This window comes from Hyaena hyaena, unplaced genomic scaffold (genome assembly GCF_003009895.1).
Source record: "Hyaena hyaena isolate Hyena2069 unplaced genomic scaffold, ASM300989v1 scaffold_212, whole genome shotgun sequence".
NCBI lineage: Eukaryota > Metazoa > Chordata > Mammalia > Carnivora > Hyaenidae > Hyaena > Hyaena hyaena.
In genome coordinates, this window is record NW_024080845.1 from 644,471 (window position 1) to 661,790 (window position 17,320).

General features: G+C 35.6%; 1 protein-coding gene across 1 annotated transcript in view; it reads right to left on the reverse strand.

Moving 5' to 3' along the window:
• Positions 1-17,320, reverse strand: part of DNAH12 (dynein axonemal heavy chain 12) — a 201,915-nt gene that overhangs the window by 26,974 nt on the left and 157,621 nt on the right. The window contains exons 60-61 of the mRNA XM_039242492.1: positions 4,815-4,973; positions 4,542-4,686 (exon numbers count right to left, since the gene is read on the reverse strand). Coding sequence (XP_039098423.1) covers positions 4,542-4,686; positions 4,815-4,973 — 304 coding nt within the window. The remainder of the gene's footprint in view (positions 1-4,541; positions 4,687-4,814; positions 4,974-17,320) is intronic.

Genomic DNA, 17,320 nt, shown 5'->3' on the forward strand with positions numbered 1-17,320 from the left:
TCATTCCTAAGTTTATTGTGAACAAGGGAGGCTACAGGTGATGAAATAATGAATCCATCATTGTTTTGGCCTTATCCAGTGAAAGAACATATATATATATATACACAACTATCGGGTAGGAAAGAATGAGGTAAGTTTTAACAATGTACAAGGGTCTTTGAGGTTAAAATAAGAGGAAATACTCAGGAGTCAAGTAATTATGTAAACCTCTGTTTGAATCTACTCAGAGCCTAAGTGAAGCATTAGAGAATACTCCTTGTGAAGGTTTACTAGAAACATGTAAAAAAAAAAAAAAAGTAGAAGAAGAAAAAGAAAGAAGGTACGACTATGATTACTTTCAACAACTTCATTTTATACATGGAGCTCAGAAGGGTGAGGTGACTTTCTCAAAGTTCAAAGTACATTTATGAACATAGTTTTTGGTTTTCTATTTAAAAGTTTTTCTTTCGAGGGGCGCCTGGGTGGCTCAGTTTGTTAAGCATTTGACTTTGGCTCAGGTCATGATCTCATGGTTCATGGGTTAAAGCCCCATGTCAGGCTCTGTGCGGACAGTGCAAAGCCTGCTTGGGATTTTCTCTCTTACCTTCTCTCTCTGCTCCTCCCCTACTCATGCTTTCTCTCTCTCTCAAAATAAATAAAAAATTAAAAAAAATTTTTTTAAATAAAATTTTTTTGCCTTTCTTGAATGTGTGAATATTGGTATTAGCCTGTTCATTTCACCAATAGATTTTTGTGTCTATTAGCCATATGTATGTCTCCTTTGGAAAAATGTCTATTCATCTCTTCTGCCCATATTTTAACTGGATTATTTGTATTTTGGGTGTTGAGTTTTATAAATTCACTCTGGAAAACAGTATGGAGGTTCCTCAAAAAGTTAAAAATAGGACTACCCTACCATCCAGCAGTTGCATTACACAGAAAAGGATACAAACGTACTGATTCAGAGATACGATGTTTAACAGCAGCACTATCAACAATAGCCACATTTTGGAAAGAGCCCATATGTCCACTGACTGATGAATGGATAAAGAAGTTTGGGTACGCACATGCGTGTACACACACACACACACACACACACACACACACACACAGGAATATTACTCAACCATCAAAATGAAATTTTGCCATTTGCAATGACATGGATGGAGCTAGAGAGTATTATGCTAAGCAAAATAAATCAGACAGAGAAAGACAAATCCCATATGATTTCACTCATGTGTGGAATTTAAAAAACAAAACATGAAAATAGTGGGGGGAAAGAGAGAGGCAAACCATAAAATAGACTTTTAACTATAGAGAATGGAGAGTTGCTGGAGGGGGGTGGGCAGGGAGGTGGGCTAAATGGGTGATGAGTAGTAAAGAAGGTACTTTTGTGATGAGCGCTGCCTACTGTATGTAAGTGATGAATCACTAAGTCCTCTACCTGAAACTAATATTATACTGTATGTTAACTAACTGGAATTTAAATTAAAACTCAGAAGAAAAAAAAGAGTCAAACTAATAAAATTGTGATATGCACAAAGTTTTCTACCATCTTTTACTTCCAGCCAGTATGGTCTCTTCTACTAACAGGGACCAGATTTACCCACCCACAGAAACAACTAAAAATGGGCAAAATTAAAAATAACCATTTTCAGACACCGAGCAATTCAGATAACAGGTGGTAGAGGACTTTGATCTCTGTGAAAGAGGAAGCATACAAGGTGAGTTCTATTATCACTTCAGCTTTCTTCTGGGATGTACATTCCAGCCTGTGGAACAGGAAAAGCAATTAAAAAGCAGAGCAACACCGTGTTACAGAGTTGGGAAGGCAGGAAACTCTTACCCTCTGGTTTAAGGAGGGAGGCTACTGGAAGTTGCAGAGTTCAGATCAGAAGGGAACTACCCAGAAATCTGCATAACAGTACCCTCTTATCTTTGCTGAGTACGGTGGTGTGTAAGCATAGGCTAAGCAAAGAGTGGCTGGGAGCTGTGAACTGGGGATCTACAGAGCTAGCAGAGTTCATGCCAGGCTGGGAATCATTCCACTTCCCAGCAGCCACAGTGGAGAGCCCTTGGTGATCCCTGGGACATTTGGGAAAATCCCCAGAAGGGTCACCCTTTAGTAGTGGGGCTAAACTATCTATTGAGTAAAGGCTATTTTACTCTTCTGCTAACAATTCTTTTTTACTTTTTTAAAATAATTATTCATTTTTGAGAGACAGAGACAGGCGTGAGTGGGGGAGGGGCAGAGAGAGAGGGAGACAGAATAGAAGCAGGCTCCAGACTCTGAGCTCTCAGCACAGAGCCCCTTGCGGGGCTCAAAGTCACGAACTGTGAGATTATGATCTGAGCTGAAGTCAGATGTTTAACCGCTTGACTGACTGAGCCACACTGGTGCCTCAAATTGTTTCTTTCTTTTTTTTTGGAAGAGACAGAGAGAGAGACAGAGAGAGAGAGAGCCCCCTCACCAGTGGGGGAGACAGGGAGAATCTTAAGCAGCCTCCACCCACAGCATGGAGCTCACTGCAAGGCTTGATCTCACAAACCCTGAAATCATGATCTGAGCCAAATCAAGAGTCAGACACTTAACCGACTGAGCCACCAAGGCGCTTCTGTGCTAACAAATCTTAAAATACTCAGAGAGGGGCGTCTGGCCGACTCAGCTAGAAGAGGATACAATTCTTGATTTTGAGGCTGTGAGTTTGAGCCCCACATTGGGTGTAGAGACTACTTAATAAGAAAAAAAAAACACTAAAAAAAATCTTTGAAAAGAACAATTTGAACTTAAGTAATTTAACTATGTAGCCAAAGGGGTTGGTAAGCTTCTACAGAGAGCTAGAGAGTAAAAACTTCAGGCGTTGTGGGAGGCATACAATTTCTGCTGCATATTCTTTTTCTTCTTCTATTTTAGAATAACTTTTTAAAATGTAAACACCATTATTAGCTCATGGGCTGGATTTGGCCCAAAAGTTTCATTTGCTGACCCTTGAACTAGCAGAATAAAACTGAACAGTCTTTAAATGGAAGGTAACAGAGGCACCTGAGTGGCTCAGTCAGTTAAAGTCCAACTTCGGCTTAGGTCATAACCTCAAGGTTTATGAGTTCAAGACCTGCCTTGGGCTCTGCACTGCTGGTACAAGCCTGCTTGGGATTTTCTCTCTCCCTCTCTCTCTCTGCCTTTTCCTCACTTGTGTGTTTTTTCCCTCTCAAAATAAATAAATAAACCTAAAATATAAATAACTTAAAAAAAAAGGAAGATAAAATTTAAATAATCAGCAATGTCTGGCATCCAGTCAAACATTACTGGGCAGTCTAAGAAGTAGGAAAAAATGATCTGTAACCAAGAGCAAAATTTTAGTCAATAGAAATAGATCCAGAAATGATGGAATGAGCAATGAAGGTTTTAAAAAGAGTTGTTATAACTGTGTTCAAGTATTTGAAGAAAACATGAACAGATAAAAAGAAAAATAGAATATATAAAAAAGAACCAAATAAAGTTTCTGATAGTGAAATATATAATAGCTGAAACAAAAAAATTGATAGGAATAATGGCAGATTAGTCAATATAAAAGAAATCAATAAACTTAAAGATAGCAATAGAAACTGTACTAACTGAAGCACAGTGGTACAAACAATTTAAAAATAATTAACAGGGGCTCTTGGGTGGCTCGGTAGGGTGAGTCTCTGACTCTTGGTTTTGTCTCAGGTCACGATCTTCTGGTTTTATGAGTTCAAGCCCTTCTTTGGGCTCTGTGCTGGTGGTGCAGAGCCTGCTTTGGATTCTCTCTCTCCCTCTCTCTCTCTGCCCCTCCGCTGCTCACTCATTCTGTTTCTCTCTCTCAAAATAAACTTTAAAAATAAATAAGTAGGGGTGCCTGGGTGGCTTAGTTGGTTAAGCGTCCGACTTTCGCTTAGGTCATGATCTCGCAGTTCGTGGGTTCGAGCCCCGTGTCAGGCTCTGTGCTGACTGCCAGCTCAGAGCCAGGAGCCTGTTTCAGTCTGTGACTCCCTCTCTCTCTGACCGTGCCCTGCTCACGCTTTCTCTCTCTCTCTCTCCTAGAAATAAATAAAACATTAAAAAAAAATAAATAAGTAAATCAATCAATCAATCAAACAGAGCTGTCACCTATGGTATAATACCAAGTGATCTACTGCATATTTAATTGGAAACACAAGGTGGGGTGGCAAAAAATATTTGAAGAAATCATGGCCAAAATTTTTCCCAAGTTGAGAAAACTATAAACCTGCAAATCCAAGGAGCTCAATGAACCTCTAAGCATCTAGAATGAGGGTTAAAGAACGAAACAATAATTTAAAGCTAGAATTTTTTTACAGTTTTGAGTACAGTTGACATACAATGTTACATTAGTTTCAGGTGTAAAACTTAGATTTGATAAGTTTGTACATTATGCTAAGTTCACCACAGGTGTAGCTGCCATTGTTGCACTGCTTTTACAAAGTCAAAGACTATTTTTCCTTACATTGTGCCTTTTATTCCCCAAACTTATTCTTAAATGGCCAATTAGCTGGGTTCCAAATAGAACACATTTGTCTTTTACCTTATCAGGTCTTAAGCACCGAAGAATTATTATTTTCTGTAGTTCATTTAGTCTTTCACCCATTGGTGCTGGAAATTTAGCATTATGTGGCTCTTTACTGTCATAGATTTCCCGCCATTCAGTTATATGTTCACAAAAATGCTCCCTAATGGGAAAAAAAGCATACTAATTATTATTTCATTGGCAAATAATTTAAAAAGAGCTTGTTAAACAAGGAGATTACAAATTTACCCATCCTTACTCAATTCTAAATCATCAAGTTTAAACAATTACCTGAGTTCTTTGAAGGCAGGAAATTCACTTGCCCGACAAATTTCCTCCCAGCTTTTATCTGATAGCCAAGTTGGATCCGGATTTTTCTCAGCACTCTTAAGACTTACTCCTCCAGTTAAAAGAAACATCAGTTCCTGGTATTCAATCTCTTTCTTTGCCCTGTATTCCCAAAATAAGGACTGCTGTAAATTGTTGATTTTAAAATGGAATGAAATCAATTTCTGCTTTTATAGCCTCAATAGAATAATCAGAACAGATTTACCCTACTGCTGTAAACAACTGGAAAACTGGACAAAGTGAACAAAACAACTGTTTCTGGAAGTTATACAATAGTCAGTGCAACACTGTGGTCCCTGAAAAGGGAGACAAATAAGGTGATTACTATGATTGCCTCAGCTATCTGCCTGGAAGCATTTTCCAGACTATGAAACACAGAGGTGAACAAAATCAGAACTTGATAGTATTGTTGAGTTGAATAAACAGAGACTAGAGTTAAGGAAGGCTCGGTGGCAGAATTTGTGGGCTGAGTGCCAGAGAGGAGGGAGATATATGGAAAGCGGCTCCGGACATCTGCATAGGTATTCTCTTGATTCTATTGCTAAATGCTAAGTCATGTATGAATAGGGTAAAACTCCAGGAGACCAGGCAAAGAATATGTGGGAAGCTGTAACCTGAACAACTCCCAGAGCTTACACAGAACTTGGAGACATGAGTTCTTGCCAACTAGACATAAATCTTTGCTGAACCCCAGAGAGGTTCAGAGGCAACATCAGGAGGATCACACCTTAGTGGCAAAGCTAATCTAGGCTTAGAATAAGAAACAGTCTTGGAATAAAGCCTATTCTAGAACTACTGTAAGAAAGTTTAAAAACGAGTCTTGAAAACAACAAACTAATCCAGTAATTTAATTACTTGCAAAAGTAAAGTAATGCTTTTTAAAGGAACTAAAAACTCTCAGCATATATCAATGTAAAATTCACAACATCCATCACCAAGAACAACGATCAGTCAATAGATACACAGAAGTGATAGACATAATACAACAAGAAGACAGGAATGTTACAAGAGTTATTACAAATATGCTGAAGGAGTTAAAGCAAAATGAACATAATGGAGAGAGAAAAAGGCAATAGAAAAAATAACCAAATGCAACTTCTAGAGATAAAAAGCACAAAATATAAAAGAAAAATTCAGGGGCACCTGGGTAGTCTATTGGTTAAGCATCCAACTCTTGATTTCAGCTCAGATCATGATCTCTCTGTTTATGAGGTTGAGCCCTACATGCTTGGGATTCTCTCTCCCGCCCGCCCCCCGTCTCTGCACCTCCCCTGCCCACCTTCTTTCTCTCTCTCTCAAAATAAATAAAAAGAAAAGAAAAATTCACTGATTTCTTTCCAGATGTAGAGAAACTGAAAAGATTCATTATCAGTAGATGTACAGTATTAGAAATGTTAAAGAAGTTTCAAGTAGATGGAAATTTGGATCAACACAAAAGAATAAAGACTGCCAGAAATGGTAACTATGTGGGTAAACATAAAAGACTTTTTCTTATTAAGTTTCTTTGAAAGATTATTGAGTACTTAGAGCAAGATAACGTGCTATGAGATTTATAACATATACAGGTGAAATGTATGACAATAATAAAACAGAGGCTGGAAGGAGAGAGATGGAAGTAAATTGTTGTAAGTTCTTATACTATATATATAGAGTGAGTATACTTTTACTTGAAGAGAGACTGTTTTATGTTAAAAGGTATACTATAATCCCAAAGATATCACCACAATAATAAAACAAAAAATTAGTAAGTTAATAAAGGAGATAAAATGGAATCATAATACTCAATTCAAAGAAAAAGAAAATTAGGAAATGGAACAAAGAGCAGATGTGCAAAACAGAAACCAAGTTGTGAGATGGTGGATTTAAACATAACTCTATTACCTTATTGAATGTCAATAGTCTAAACAATGTCATTAAAGGTAGTGATTATCAGATTGGATAAAACAGACAAGACCTAACTACATGTTGTCGACAGATATACAGCTTAAATGTAGAGATACAAGTAGGTTAAAAGGAAAAGTATGGAAAAATATATACCACGCTAACGCTATTCAAAAGAAAGCTGGGGAGTATAATAATGTCATATAAAATAGTTTTTGAGCAAAGGATAACCCAGGAATTAAAAAAAAAAAGTCAAGTCAATTCATTAAGAGGTCATAACGCATTTGTTACACATCAAATAACAGAGCATCAAATCACAAAGAAATATTGATACAACTGTCAGGAGCTATCTCCATAGCTAAGAGATTCTAATCCTTTCTCAAAAATTGATTGAACAGGCAGAGAGAAAATCAATAAAGATATAGTATATAGACTAGCTTGACCTAGTTGGCATTTATAAAACATTCCATTCAAGAACTGCAAAATCCACATTCTTTTCAATGGCATAGCAGAGGTAGACCACATTCTAGGTCTTAAAATGTCTCATTCATAAATTTCTAGAAAAGGAATAATTATGGCAACAGAAAGCATATCACTGGTTACCTGGGACCAGGAGTACGAAAGTAATTAAATAGGCACAAGGAAACTTTGAGGTGATGGAAGTGTTCTAGAACTGGAATTTGGTGATGGCTGCATAATTGTATAAACATACTAAAAATTATCTAACTGTATTCTTATGATGGGCAAATTGCATAGTATGTCAATTATACCTAATAGGGCTGAAGAAAAAGATGTTTTCTGGATAAATGAAAACTAAAAAAGTTTATCACCATTAAACTGGCCTTACAAGAAATATTAAAGGGACTTTTTTGAGCTGAAAAGAAATGGCACTAATAACCAAAAAAAAAAGAAAGTAAAAATCTCACTGGAAAAGGCAAATAGATAGTAAAGGTAGTGGATTCAATCACTTTTAAAGCAAGTATGAAGGTTAAAACACAAAAGTACTATAATTAAGACTACAACATTTAGTTAAGGGATGCATAAAATAAAAATATATAGGGGCGCCTGGGTGGTTCAGTCGGTTAAGTGTCCGACTTTGACTCAGGTCATGATCTCAAGGTTCGTGGGTTCAAGCCCCGCGTCGGGCTCTGTGCTGACAGCTAGCTCAGAGCCTGGAGCCTGCTTCAGATTCTGTGTCTCCCTCTCTCTCTGCTCATGCTGTCTCTCTCTCTCTCAGAAATAAAACATTTTAAAAAATTAAAAAAAAATATATATATATATAATGTGGCATCAAAAATATAAAATGGGGAGACATCTGGGTGGCTCAGTTGGTTGAGCTTCTGACTCTAGATTTCAGCTCAGGTCATGATCTCATGGTTCATGGGATCAAGTCCCACGTTGGAATCCATGCTGACAGTGAAGAGCCTGTTTGGGATTCTCTCTCTCCCTCTCTCTTTCTGCCCCTCATTACCCCCTTCAAAATAAATAAATAAACTTAAATATACTATTATAATAATTTTCTTTATTTCTTTGTATTTTTTGAGAGAGTGAGTGAGAGCAAGTGAGCAGGTGGGGAAGGGCAGAGGGAAAGAGAAAGAGTATCCCAAGTAGGTTCTATGCCCATTGTGGAGCCCTATATGAGGCTTGATCTCACAGTAGTGAGACCATGAACTGAGCTGAAATCAAGTCAGATGCTTAACTGACTGAGCCACCCAGGAGCCCCCAAACAGACTATTATAAACACAAGATGCTGTATTTGAACCTCACAGTAACCTCAAAGAAAAAAAAAATTCCTGGTAAATACACAAAAAAAATGAGAAAGGAATCTAAACATAATACTAAAGAAAGCCATCATACCACAAGGGAAGAGAGAAAAGAGAAAAAAGGAACAGAGAGAAACTAGGAAAACAGGCAGAAAACAATTACAAAATAGCAATAAGTACATGCTTATCATTAATTACTTTAAATGTAAATAAACTCTTTAGTCAAAAGACATAAAATGGTTGAGTGGATTAAAAAAAGACCCCCTTTATGCTGCCTACAAGTCTCAATTTATAAGTAAGGATACATAGACTGAAAGTGAAGGGATAGGAAAAGATAGTCCATGCAAATAGAAATGAAAAGCCAGTGTAGCTATACTCTTAGACAAAATAGACTATAAACAAAGACTGTAATAAAAGACCAAAATGTGAATTACATAATGATAAAGGAGTCAATTCAACAAGAAGATATATTTATGAATATATAAAGAACACCAAAATATATAAAGCAAAAATTAATAGATCTAAAGGGAGAAGTTGACAGCATGATAGTAAATAGTAAGGCACTTTAACACCCCACTTACATCAAGAATAGATCAGCCAGGCAGAAAATCAACAAAGAAACACTGGCATTAATGACACATTAGACCAAATGGATTTAGTAGACATATACAGAAAACCCCGTCCAGAAGCAGAATACACATTCTTCTAAAATGCACATGAAACATTCTCCAGGACACATCACATGTTAAATTCAAGAAGATAGAGATTATATTAAGCATTTTCTCTGACCACAATGTTACAAAACTGGAAATTAATTACAAAAAGAAAACCACACAAAAATGTGGAGTTTAAACAACATGCTAATAAACCATTGAGTCATCAAAGAAATTGAAGAAATAAAAAAAAAATACATTGAGACAAATGAAAACAGCAATACGATATACCAAAATCTATGGGATGCAGCAAAAGTGGATCTAACAGGGAAGATCACAGCAATACAAGCCTACCTCAAGAAATAAAAAAAACCTCATACAATCTAACTTTACACCTAATAGAGTTAGGAAAAAAAAAAAAAGAATGAAGCCCAAAGTTAGTAGGAGGAAGAAAATGACAAAGATCAGAGTGGAAATAAATCAAATTGAGACAAATAAACAAATAAATACGATCTGTAAAACTAAGAGGTAGTTCTTTGAAAAGATAAATAAAATTGACAAACCTTTAGCTAGACTAACCAAGGAAAGAAGAGGACTCAAACAATCAGAAATGAAAAAGAAGTTACAAGTAAAGTTATAATTATAGTATAAATAATTATATGTAAATGAATTGGACAACCTAGAAGAAATGGAAAAATTCCCCAAAATATATAGCCTTTCAAGACTGAATCAAGAAGAAATAGAAAATCTGTATAGACATTATTGGCAAGGAGATTGAAACATCAATAAAAACAACTCCCAACAGGGATACCTGGGTGGCTCAGTCGGTTGAGTGTCCAACTCTAGATCTTGGTCAAGGTCATGTTTCAAACATTCAAAGAAGACTTAATACCTATCCCTCTCAAGCTATTCCTTCAAAACACTGACAAGAAGAAAACACTTCCAAACTTATTTTATGAGGGCAGCATTACCCTGATACCAAAACTAGACAAGGACACCACAAGAAAAGAAAATTACAGGCCAATGTCCTTAATGAACATATATGCAAAAATAGTCAACAAAATACAGCAAACCAAATTCAACAATACATCGGGGCGTCTGGGTGGCTTAGTCGGTTAAGTGTCCGACTTTCGCTTAGGTCATGATCTCGCGGTTCGTGGGTTCGAGCCCCACATCGGGCTCTGTGCTGACTGCCAGCTCAGAGCCTGAAGCCTGCTTCAGATTCTGTGTCTCCCTCTCTCTCTGACACTCCCCTACTTGCGCTGTCTCTCTCTCTCCTAGAAATAAATAAAACATTAAAAAAATTTAAAAAAAAATTCAACAATACATTAAAAGAATCATATACTGCAATCAAGTGGGATTTATTTCAGAGATCCAAGGATGATTCAATATCCACGAATCAATCAAGATGATATGCCACATTAACAAAATTAAGGATAAAAATCACATGATCATCTCAATAGATGCAGAAAAAGCATTTAACAAAATTCAACATCCATTTAGGACAAAAACTCAATAAAATGGGTACAGAGGGAACATACCTCAACATAATAAAGGTCATATATGATAAACTCACAGCTAACATATTCAATGGTGAAAAGCCAAAAGCTTTTCCTCTAAGATCACGAACAAGACAAAGATGTCAACTCTTCACACGTTTATTCAACATAATATTGGAAGTTCTAGCCACATAAATCAGGTAAGAAAGAAATAAAAGGTATCCAAAATAGAAAGGAAGAAGGAAAATTGTCACTATTTGCAGATACTTTATATAGAAAATTCTAAAGACTTTGTTGTAACTGAGAAAGACCATTAGACCTAATATATACAGTAGAATTGCAGGATACAGCATCAATATACAAAAATCAGTGGCATGTCAATACACTAATAAAGAACTATCCGAAAGAGAACTTAAGAAAACAATCCCACTTACAGTTGTATCAAAAGAATAACATATCTAGGAATAAGCTTCATCAAGGAGGTGAAAGACCTGTACACTGAATACTGTAAGACACTGATGCAGGAAACTGAAGACACAAATAAATGGAAAGATATTCTATACTCATGGATTGGAGGAATCACTATTGCTAAAATGACCCTCCTACCGAAAGCAATCAGCAGACTGAATGCAATCCCTCTCAAAATTCCAATGACATCTTTCACAGAACTATAACAATTAATTTAAAAATTTGTATGGAATCACAAAAGATCCTGAAGAGCCAAAGTGATCTTGAGAAAGAACAACAAAGCTGAAGTATCATGCTCCTTGACTTCAAACTAGATTACAAAGCTTTAGTAATCACCATAGTATGGTACTGGCATAAAGACAGATCAATAGAAAACTGAGAGCCCAGAAATACATATACAGAGCCCAGAAATAAACACACACACACACACACACACACACACACACATTTATGATAAAGGGTGAAGAACACACCACACAATGGAGAAAGAACAGTCTCTTCAATAAATGGTGCTGGGAAAACTGGACAGCCATATCCAAAAAAAAGAAAAGAAAAGAAAAAAGAAACTAGACCACTATCTTGCACTGTATACAAAAATTAACTCAAAATGGATTAAAGACTTGAATGTATTACCTGAAACCATAAAACTCCTAGAATAAAACATAGGTGGTAAGCTTCTTGACATCGATCTTAGCTATATTTTTGTGGACAGGACTCCAAAGGGTAAGGGAAACAAAAGCAAAAATAATGGGACTATATCAAACAACACAGTTTCTATACAGTGAAAGAAACCATCATCAAAATGAAAAAATAACCTACTGAATGGGAGAAGATATTTGCAAATCACATATCTGACAAGGAGTTAGTATCCAAAATATATGAAAAGTGCATACAACTCAACCATAAAAAAAGCAAACAACTTGATTTAAAAATGGGCCTAGGATCTGAATGGACATTTTTCCAAAGAAGAAGTACAGATGGCCAACAGATGGCCAAAGATATTCAACATCAATGATTATTAGAAGAATGCAAATCAAAACCACAATAAGATATCACCTCACACTAGTTATATTCGTTATGATAAAAAAAAAAAAAGAAAGACAAGTATTTAAGAGAATGTGGAAAAAAGGGAACCCTTTTACCCTGTTGGTAGAATATAAATTGGTCCAAGCATTATGGAAAATAGTATAGAGATTCCGCAAAACATTAAGAATAGAATTACAATACAATCCAGGTATTTTACTTGTGCTTTTTAACCCAAAGAATATGAAAATTCTCATTTGAAATGATACATGCACCCCAATGTTCATAGCAGCATTATCCACAATAGCTAAGATATGGAAAAAACATAAATGTCAGTTGACACATAAATGGATAAAGAAGATGTGGTCTATATATATAATAGAATACTACTTAGACATAAAAAATAATAGAATCTTGTCATTTGTGACATGGTTGAACCTGGGGGTATTATGTTAAGTGAAATAAGTCAGAAAGAGAAAGACAAAAACCATATAAATTCATTCATTTGTGGAATCTAAAAATAAATAAATAAACAAAACAAAAACAAACTCATAGACACAAAGAACAGATTGGTGGTTACCAGAAGGGGAGGGGGTTTGTCAGTGGTGAAATGGATGAAAGGGGTCAAATATGTGGTGATAGATGGTAATTAGGTTTTTGGAAGTGTTCACTTTGTAATGAATACAGATGCTGAGTTATAATGTTTTGCATCTAAAAATTATATAATGTTACATACCAATCTTACCTCATAAAAATTCAGAAACAAAAAACAACAAAGAACAATGGCAATGAATAAAAAACACTAACACATATGGTAGATATTAAACCATCTATATCAATAATCACTTTAAATGTCAATGGTTTCAACATATCAATTAAAAGACATAGACTATCAGAGTGGAATCCAAAAATAAGACCTAACTTGGGGCACCTGGGTGGCTCAGCCAGTTAAGTGTCCAACTTCGGCTCAGGTCATGATCTTGTGGCCCATGAGTTCGAACCTCACATCGGGCTCTGTGTTGACACCTCAGAGCCTGGAGCCTGCTTCGGATTCTGTGTCTCCCTCTCTCTCTCTGCTCCTCCCCTACTCACACTCTGTTTGTCTCTCTCTCTCAAAAATAAACATTTAAAAAAATTTAAATATTACAAAAAATAAGACCTAACTATATGTGGCCTACAAAAAAACCTATTTCAACTATGAAAGCAGAGATAGATTCAAAGAAAATGGATGGAGAAAGATATAACATGCTAACATTAATCAAAATAAAGTTGGAGTAGATACATTAATTTCAGAAAAAGAAGACATCAGAGCAAAGGAAAGTATCAGAGATAAAGAGGGCCATTACACAATGATAAAGGAGTAAATTCTCCACAAGACCCAATGCTGTTAATGTGTATGTGTCTAACAAAAGAATGTCCAAATATGTGAGATAAAACCTGAGAGACAAAGAAAAATAGATTAATCTTTTAATAAATAGTAGTGGGTAGATCCTGTAGCAGAAAATCAGTAAACACACAGTTGAAAAAACAGTACCATTGATCAACTGAAAGCAACTGATATCTATAGAATACTTTATTAAACAACATCAAAATACACATTCCTCTCAGACTCATATGGAACATTCGCGAAGACAGAACACATTATGGGTCATAAAACACACCTTAACAAATTTAAGAGAAGAGAAATTATACGAAGTATTCTCTCTGACTACAATGGAATTAAACCAGAAATCAGTAACAGATAGCTGGGAAACCCCCCAAAATACTTGGCAGTTAAACAACACACTTCCAAGTAATGTGTGGGTCAAAGAAGTCTCAAGAGAAATAAAATATTTTGAATGAAAGAAAAATGAAAACACAACTTATCCAGATTTGTGAGATGCAGCAAAAGTAATGCTCACAGGGAAATTTATAACACTGAATGCATTTATTAGAAAAGAAGATAGGCCTAAAATCAATCATCTAGGCTTCCACCTTAAGACACTAGAAAAAGAAGATCAAATTAAATCCAAAGTAAGCAGAAGTGAAGAAATAATAAAACCCAGAGAAGAAATTTATGAAATTAAAAACAAATTAATTAGCAAAAAAAAAAATCAATGAAACTAAAGACTGGTTCTTCGAAAAGATCAATAAAATTGATTAACATCTAATCAGGATAACTAAGGAATAAAGTGAGAAGACACAAACTACACATAGCTGAGATGACAGAAGGGCCATCACTACTAATTCCACTGACATATAAAAGATAATAAAGGAATATTATGAACCCTAGGTCCTCAAATTTGATAACCTAGCTGAAATGGATCAATTCACTGGAAAATACAATCTGCCAAAATTCACACAAGGAGAAACAGATCATCTAAACAGGCCTCGTGTTAACATACTTGTGCTGCCTTAACAAAATACCGTAGGCTGGATTGTATAAATAATGCAAATTTATTTTCTCAGAGTTCTGGATTCTAGAAGTTTGAATCAAGGTTCTGGCTGATTTGATTTCTGATGAGACCTCTTCCTGGCTTGTAGACAGCCACCTTCTCATTTTGTCTTCACATGTCCTTTCTTCTGTGTACATATGGACAGAGAGAGCACTTTGGTATCTCTCTTTCTTTAAGGAACATTAATTCTATCAGATCAGGATCACACCTTTATGACCTTATTTAACCTGAATTACTTCCTTGGAGGTCTCATCTATAAATATAGCCACACTGGAAGTTAGTGCATCAACATATGAATTTGGGGAGACACAACTATTCAGTCCACAACTATACCTATTAAAGCAATTGAATTGATAATTAAATTAATAAACTTCCAAAACAGAAAGCACCACATTAAGATCGGTTCTGGGGAATCCTGTCAAACTTATAGTAAGGAATTATACCAATTCTTGGCAATCTCTTCCAGAAAATAGCAGAAGGAATACTTCCCTAATTATTCTATGAAGCTAGTTATTACTTAATACCAAAATTATACAGAGATAGTATAAGAAAATTACAGACCAATATCTCCCAAAAACACGGATACAAAAATTCTCAACAAAATATTGATAAATTGAATCAAACAATGTATAAAAAGAATAACACACAACGAAGTGATATTTCAGGAATGTAAAGCTATTTCAACATTCAAATATCAGTAAATGTAATCTATCACATCAATAAACTAGAGAAGAAAAAGTATATGATCATATCAGTAGATTCAGAAAAGGCATTTGACAAAATCCAATGATAAAAATTCTCAGCAAACTTAGAGGGGAACATCTTCAACTTGATAAAGAACATTCACAAAAAAACCCTATGGTTAACATCATACTTAAAAATGGGTAACTAGACACTTTCCCACTAAGATCAGGAGCAAAACAAGGATGTCCCTTTTCATTATTTCTTGTCAATATCACACTGAAAGACTTGACTAGTATAATCAGAAATAAAAGATGTACTGCCTTTGTTTGTGTATAACATGATTATCTATGTAGAAAAATCCAAAAATCCGAAGGAATTGACAAAAAACTCCTAGAACTATAAGCAATTATATGAGCAAGGCTGCAGGATACAATATTAATATACAGAAATCACTTTCCTATATATGAACAAACAGGTGGAACTTGAAATTAAAAACACAATGCCATTTGCATTGGCACTCAAAGTGAAATTCTTAGGTATAAATCTAACAAATCATGTACAGGAGCTTTATGAGAAAAACTATGAAATGGGATGAAAGAAATCAAAGAACTAAATAAACGGAGAGATAGTCCATATTCATGAATAGGAAGAATGTTGTCAAGGTGGTTCTTCCCAATTTGGTCTATAGATTTAAGGCAATCTCACACAGAATTGGAGTTATTTTGTGTATAAGTGACAAGTGATTCTAACATTTATTATATGGAGGGGCAAAAGACCAAGAATATCCAACACAATATTGAAGGAGAAGAACACAACTGGAAAACTGACATTACTGGACTTACTTACTGTAAAGCTATGGTAATCAAAATAGTGTGGTACTGGTAAAAAAAAAAAAAAAAGCACAAATCAATGGAACAGAATTTTGTGGACACACACAAAGTGATTTTCTATAAAGCTTACTTTATATGAAGAGACAAAAGACCCAGAAGAGCCAACACAATATCTAAGAACAAAGCCAAGGACTGACACTACCTGTCTTTAAGACTTACTATAGAGCTAATTATGTCAATACTACAAAAGAATAGATCAGTGATAGAGAACAAAGAATTGAGAAATATACCCACAGATAGAGCCACCTGATCTTTGACAAAAGAAGCAAGGGCAGTACAATGGAACAAACATAGTCTTTTCTTTTCTTTTTTTTTTTTTTTTTGAGATAATAAACATTTATTTTCTTCTTTTTTCCCTATGGACATTTATTTATTTATTTATTTATTTTACAAATAGTTTATTGTCAAGTTGGTTTCCACATAACACCCAGTGCTCATCCCAAGTGCCCTCCTCCATGCCCATCTCCCTCCTCCCCTCCCATACCCATCAGTCCTCAGTTTGTTCTCAGCATTCAAGAGTCTCTCATGGTTTGCCTCTCTCCCTCTCCCCCACTAGTTACCCCCTTCTTCTCCCCCACGGTCCTCTGTTAAGTTCCTCCTAATCCTCCTATACGTGCAAGCATATGGTATCTGTCCTTCTCTGCCTGACTTATTTCGCTCAGCATAACACCCTCAAGGTCCATCCATGTTGCTACACATGGCCAGATCTCATTCTTTCTCATTGCCACAAACATAGTCTTTTCAACAAATGGTGCTGGAACAATTGGATCTCCATATGCAAAAAAAAAAAAAATGAACCTGGACAGAGACCCTTCCCAAAATTAACTCAAAATGAATCGTAGACATACATGTAAAATGCAAAACTGTATAATTCCTAGATTACATAGCAGAAAATCTAGGTGATCTTAAGTATGGCAATGATTTTTTATATGCAACACCATGAACCATGAAGGAAAGAAACTGGACTTCATTAAAATTTAAAACTTCTGCTCTGCCAAAGACACTGTCAAAAAAATGAAAAGGCAAGCCACAAGCTGGGAAAAAATATTTGCAGAAGGCATACCTGAGGAAGGACTGTAATCCAACTCAACAATAAAAAGTGAACAACCAAACTGATTCAAAAGTAGCCAAAAGACCTAACAGATACCTCACC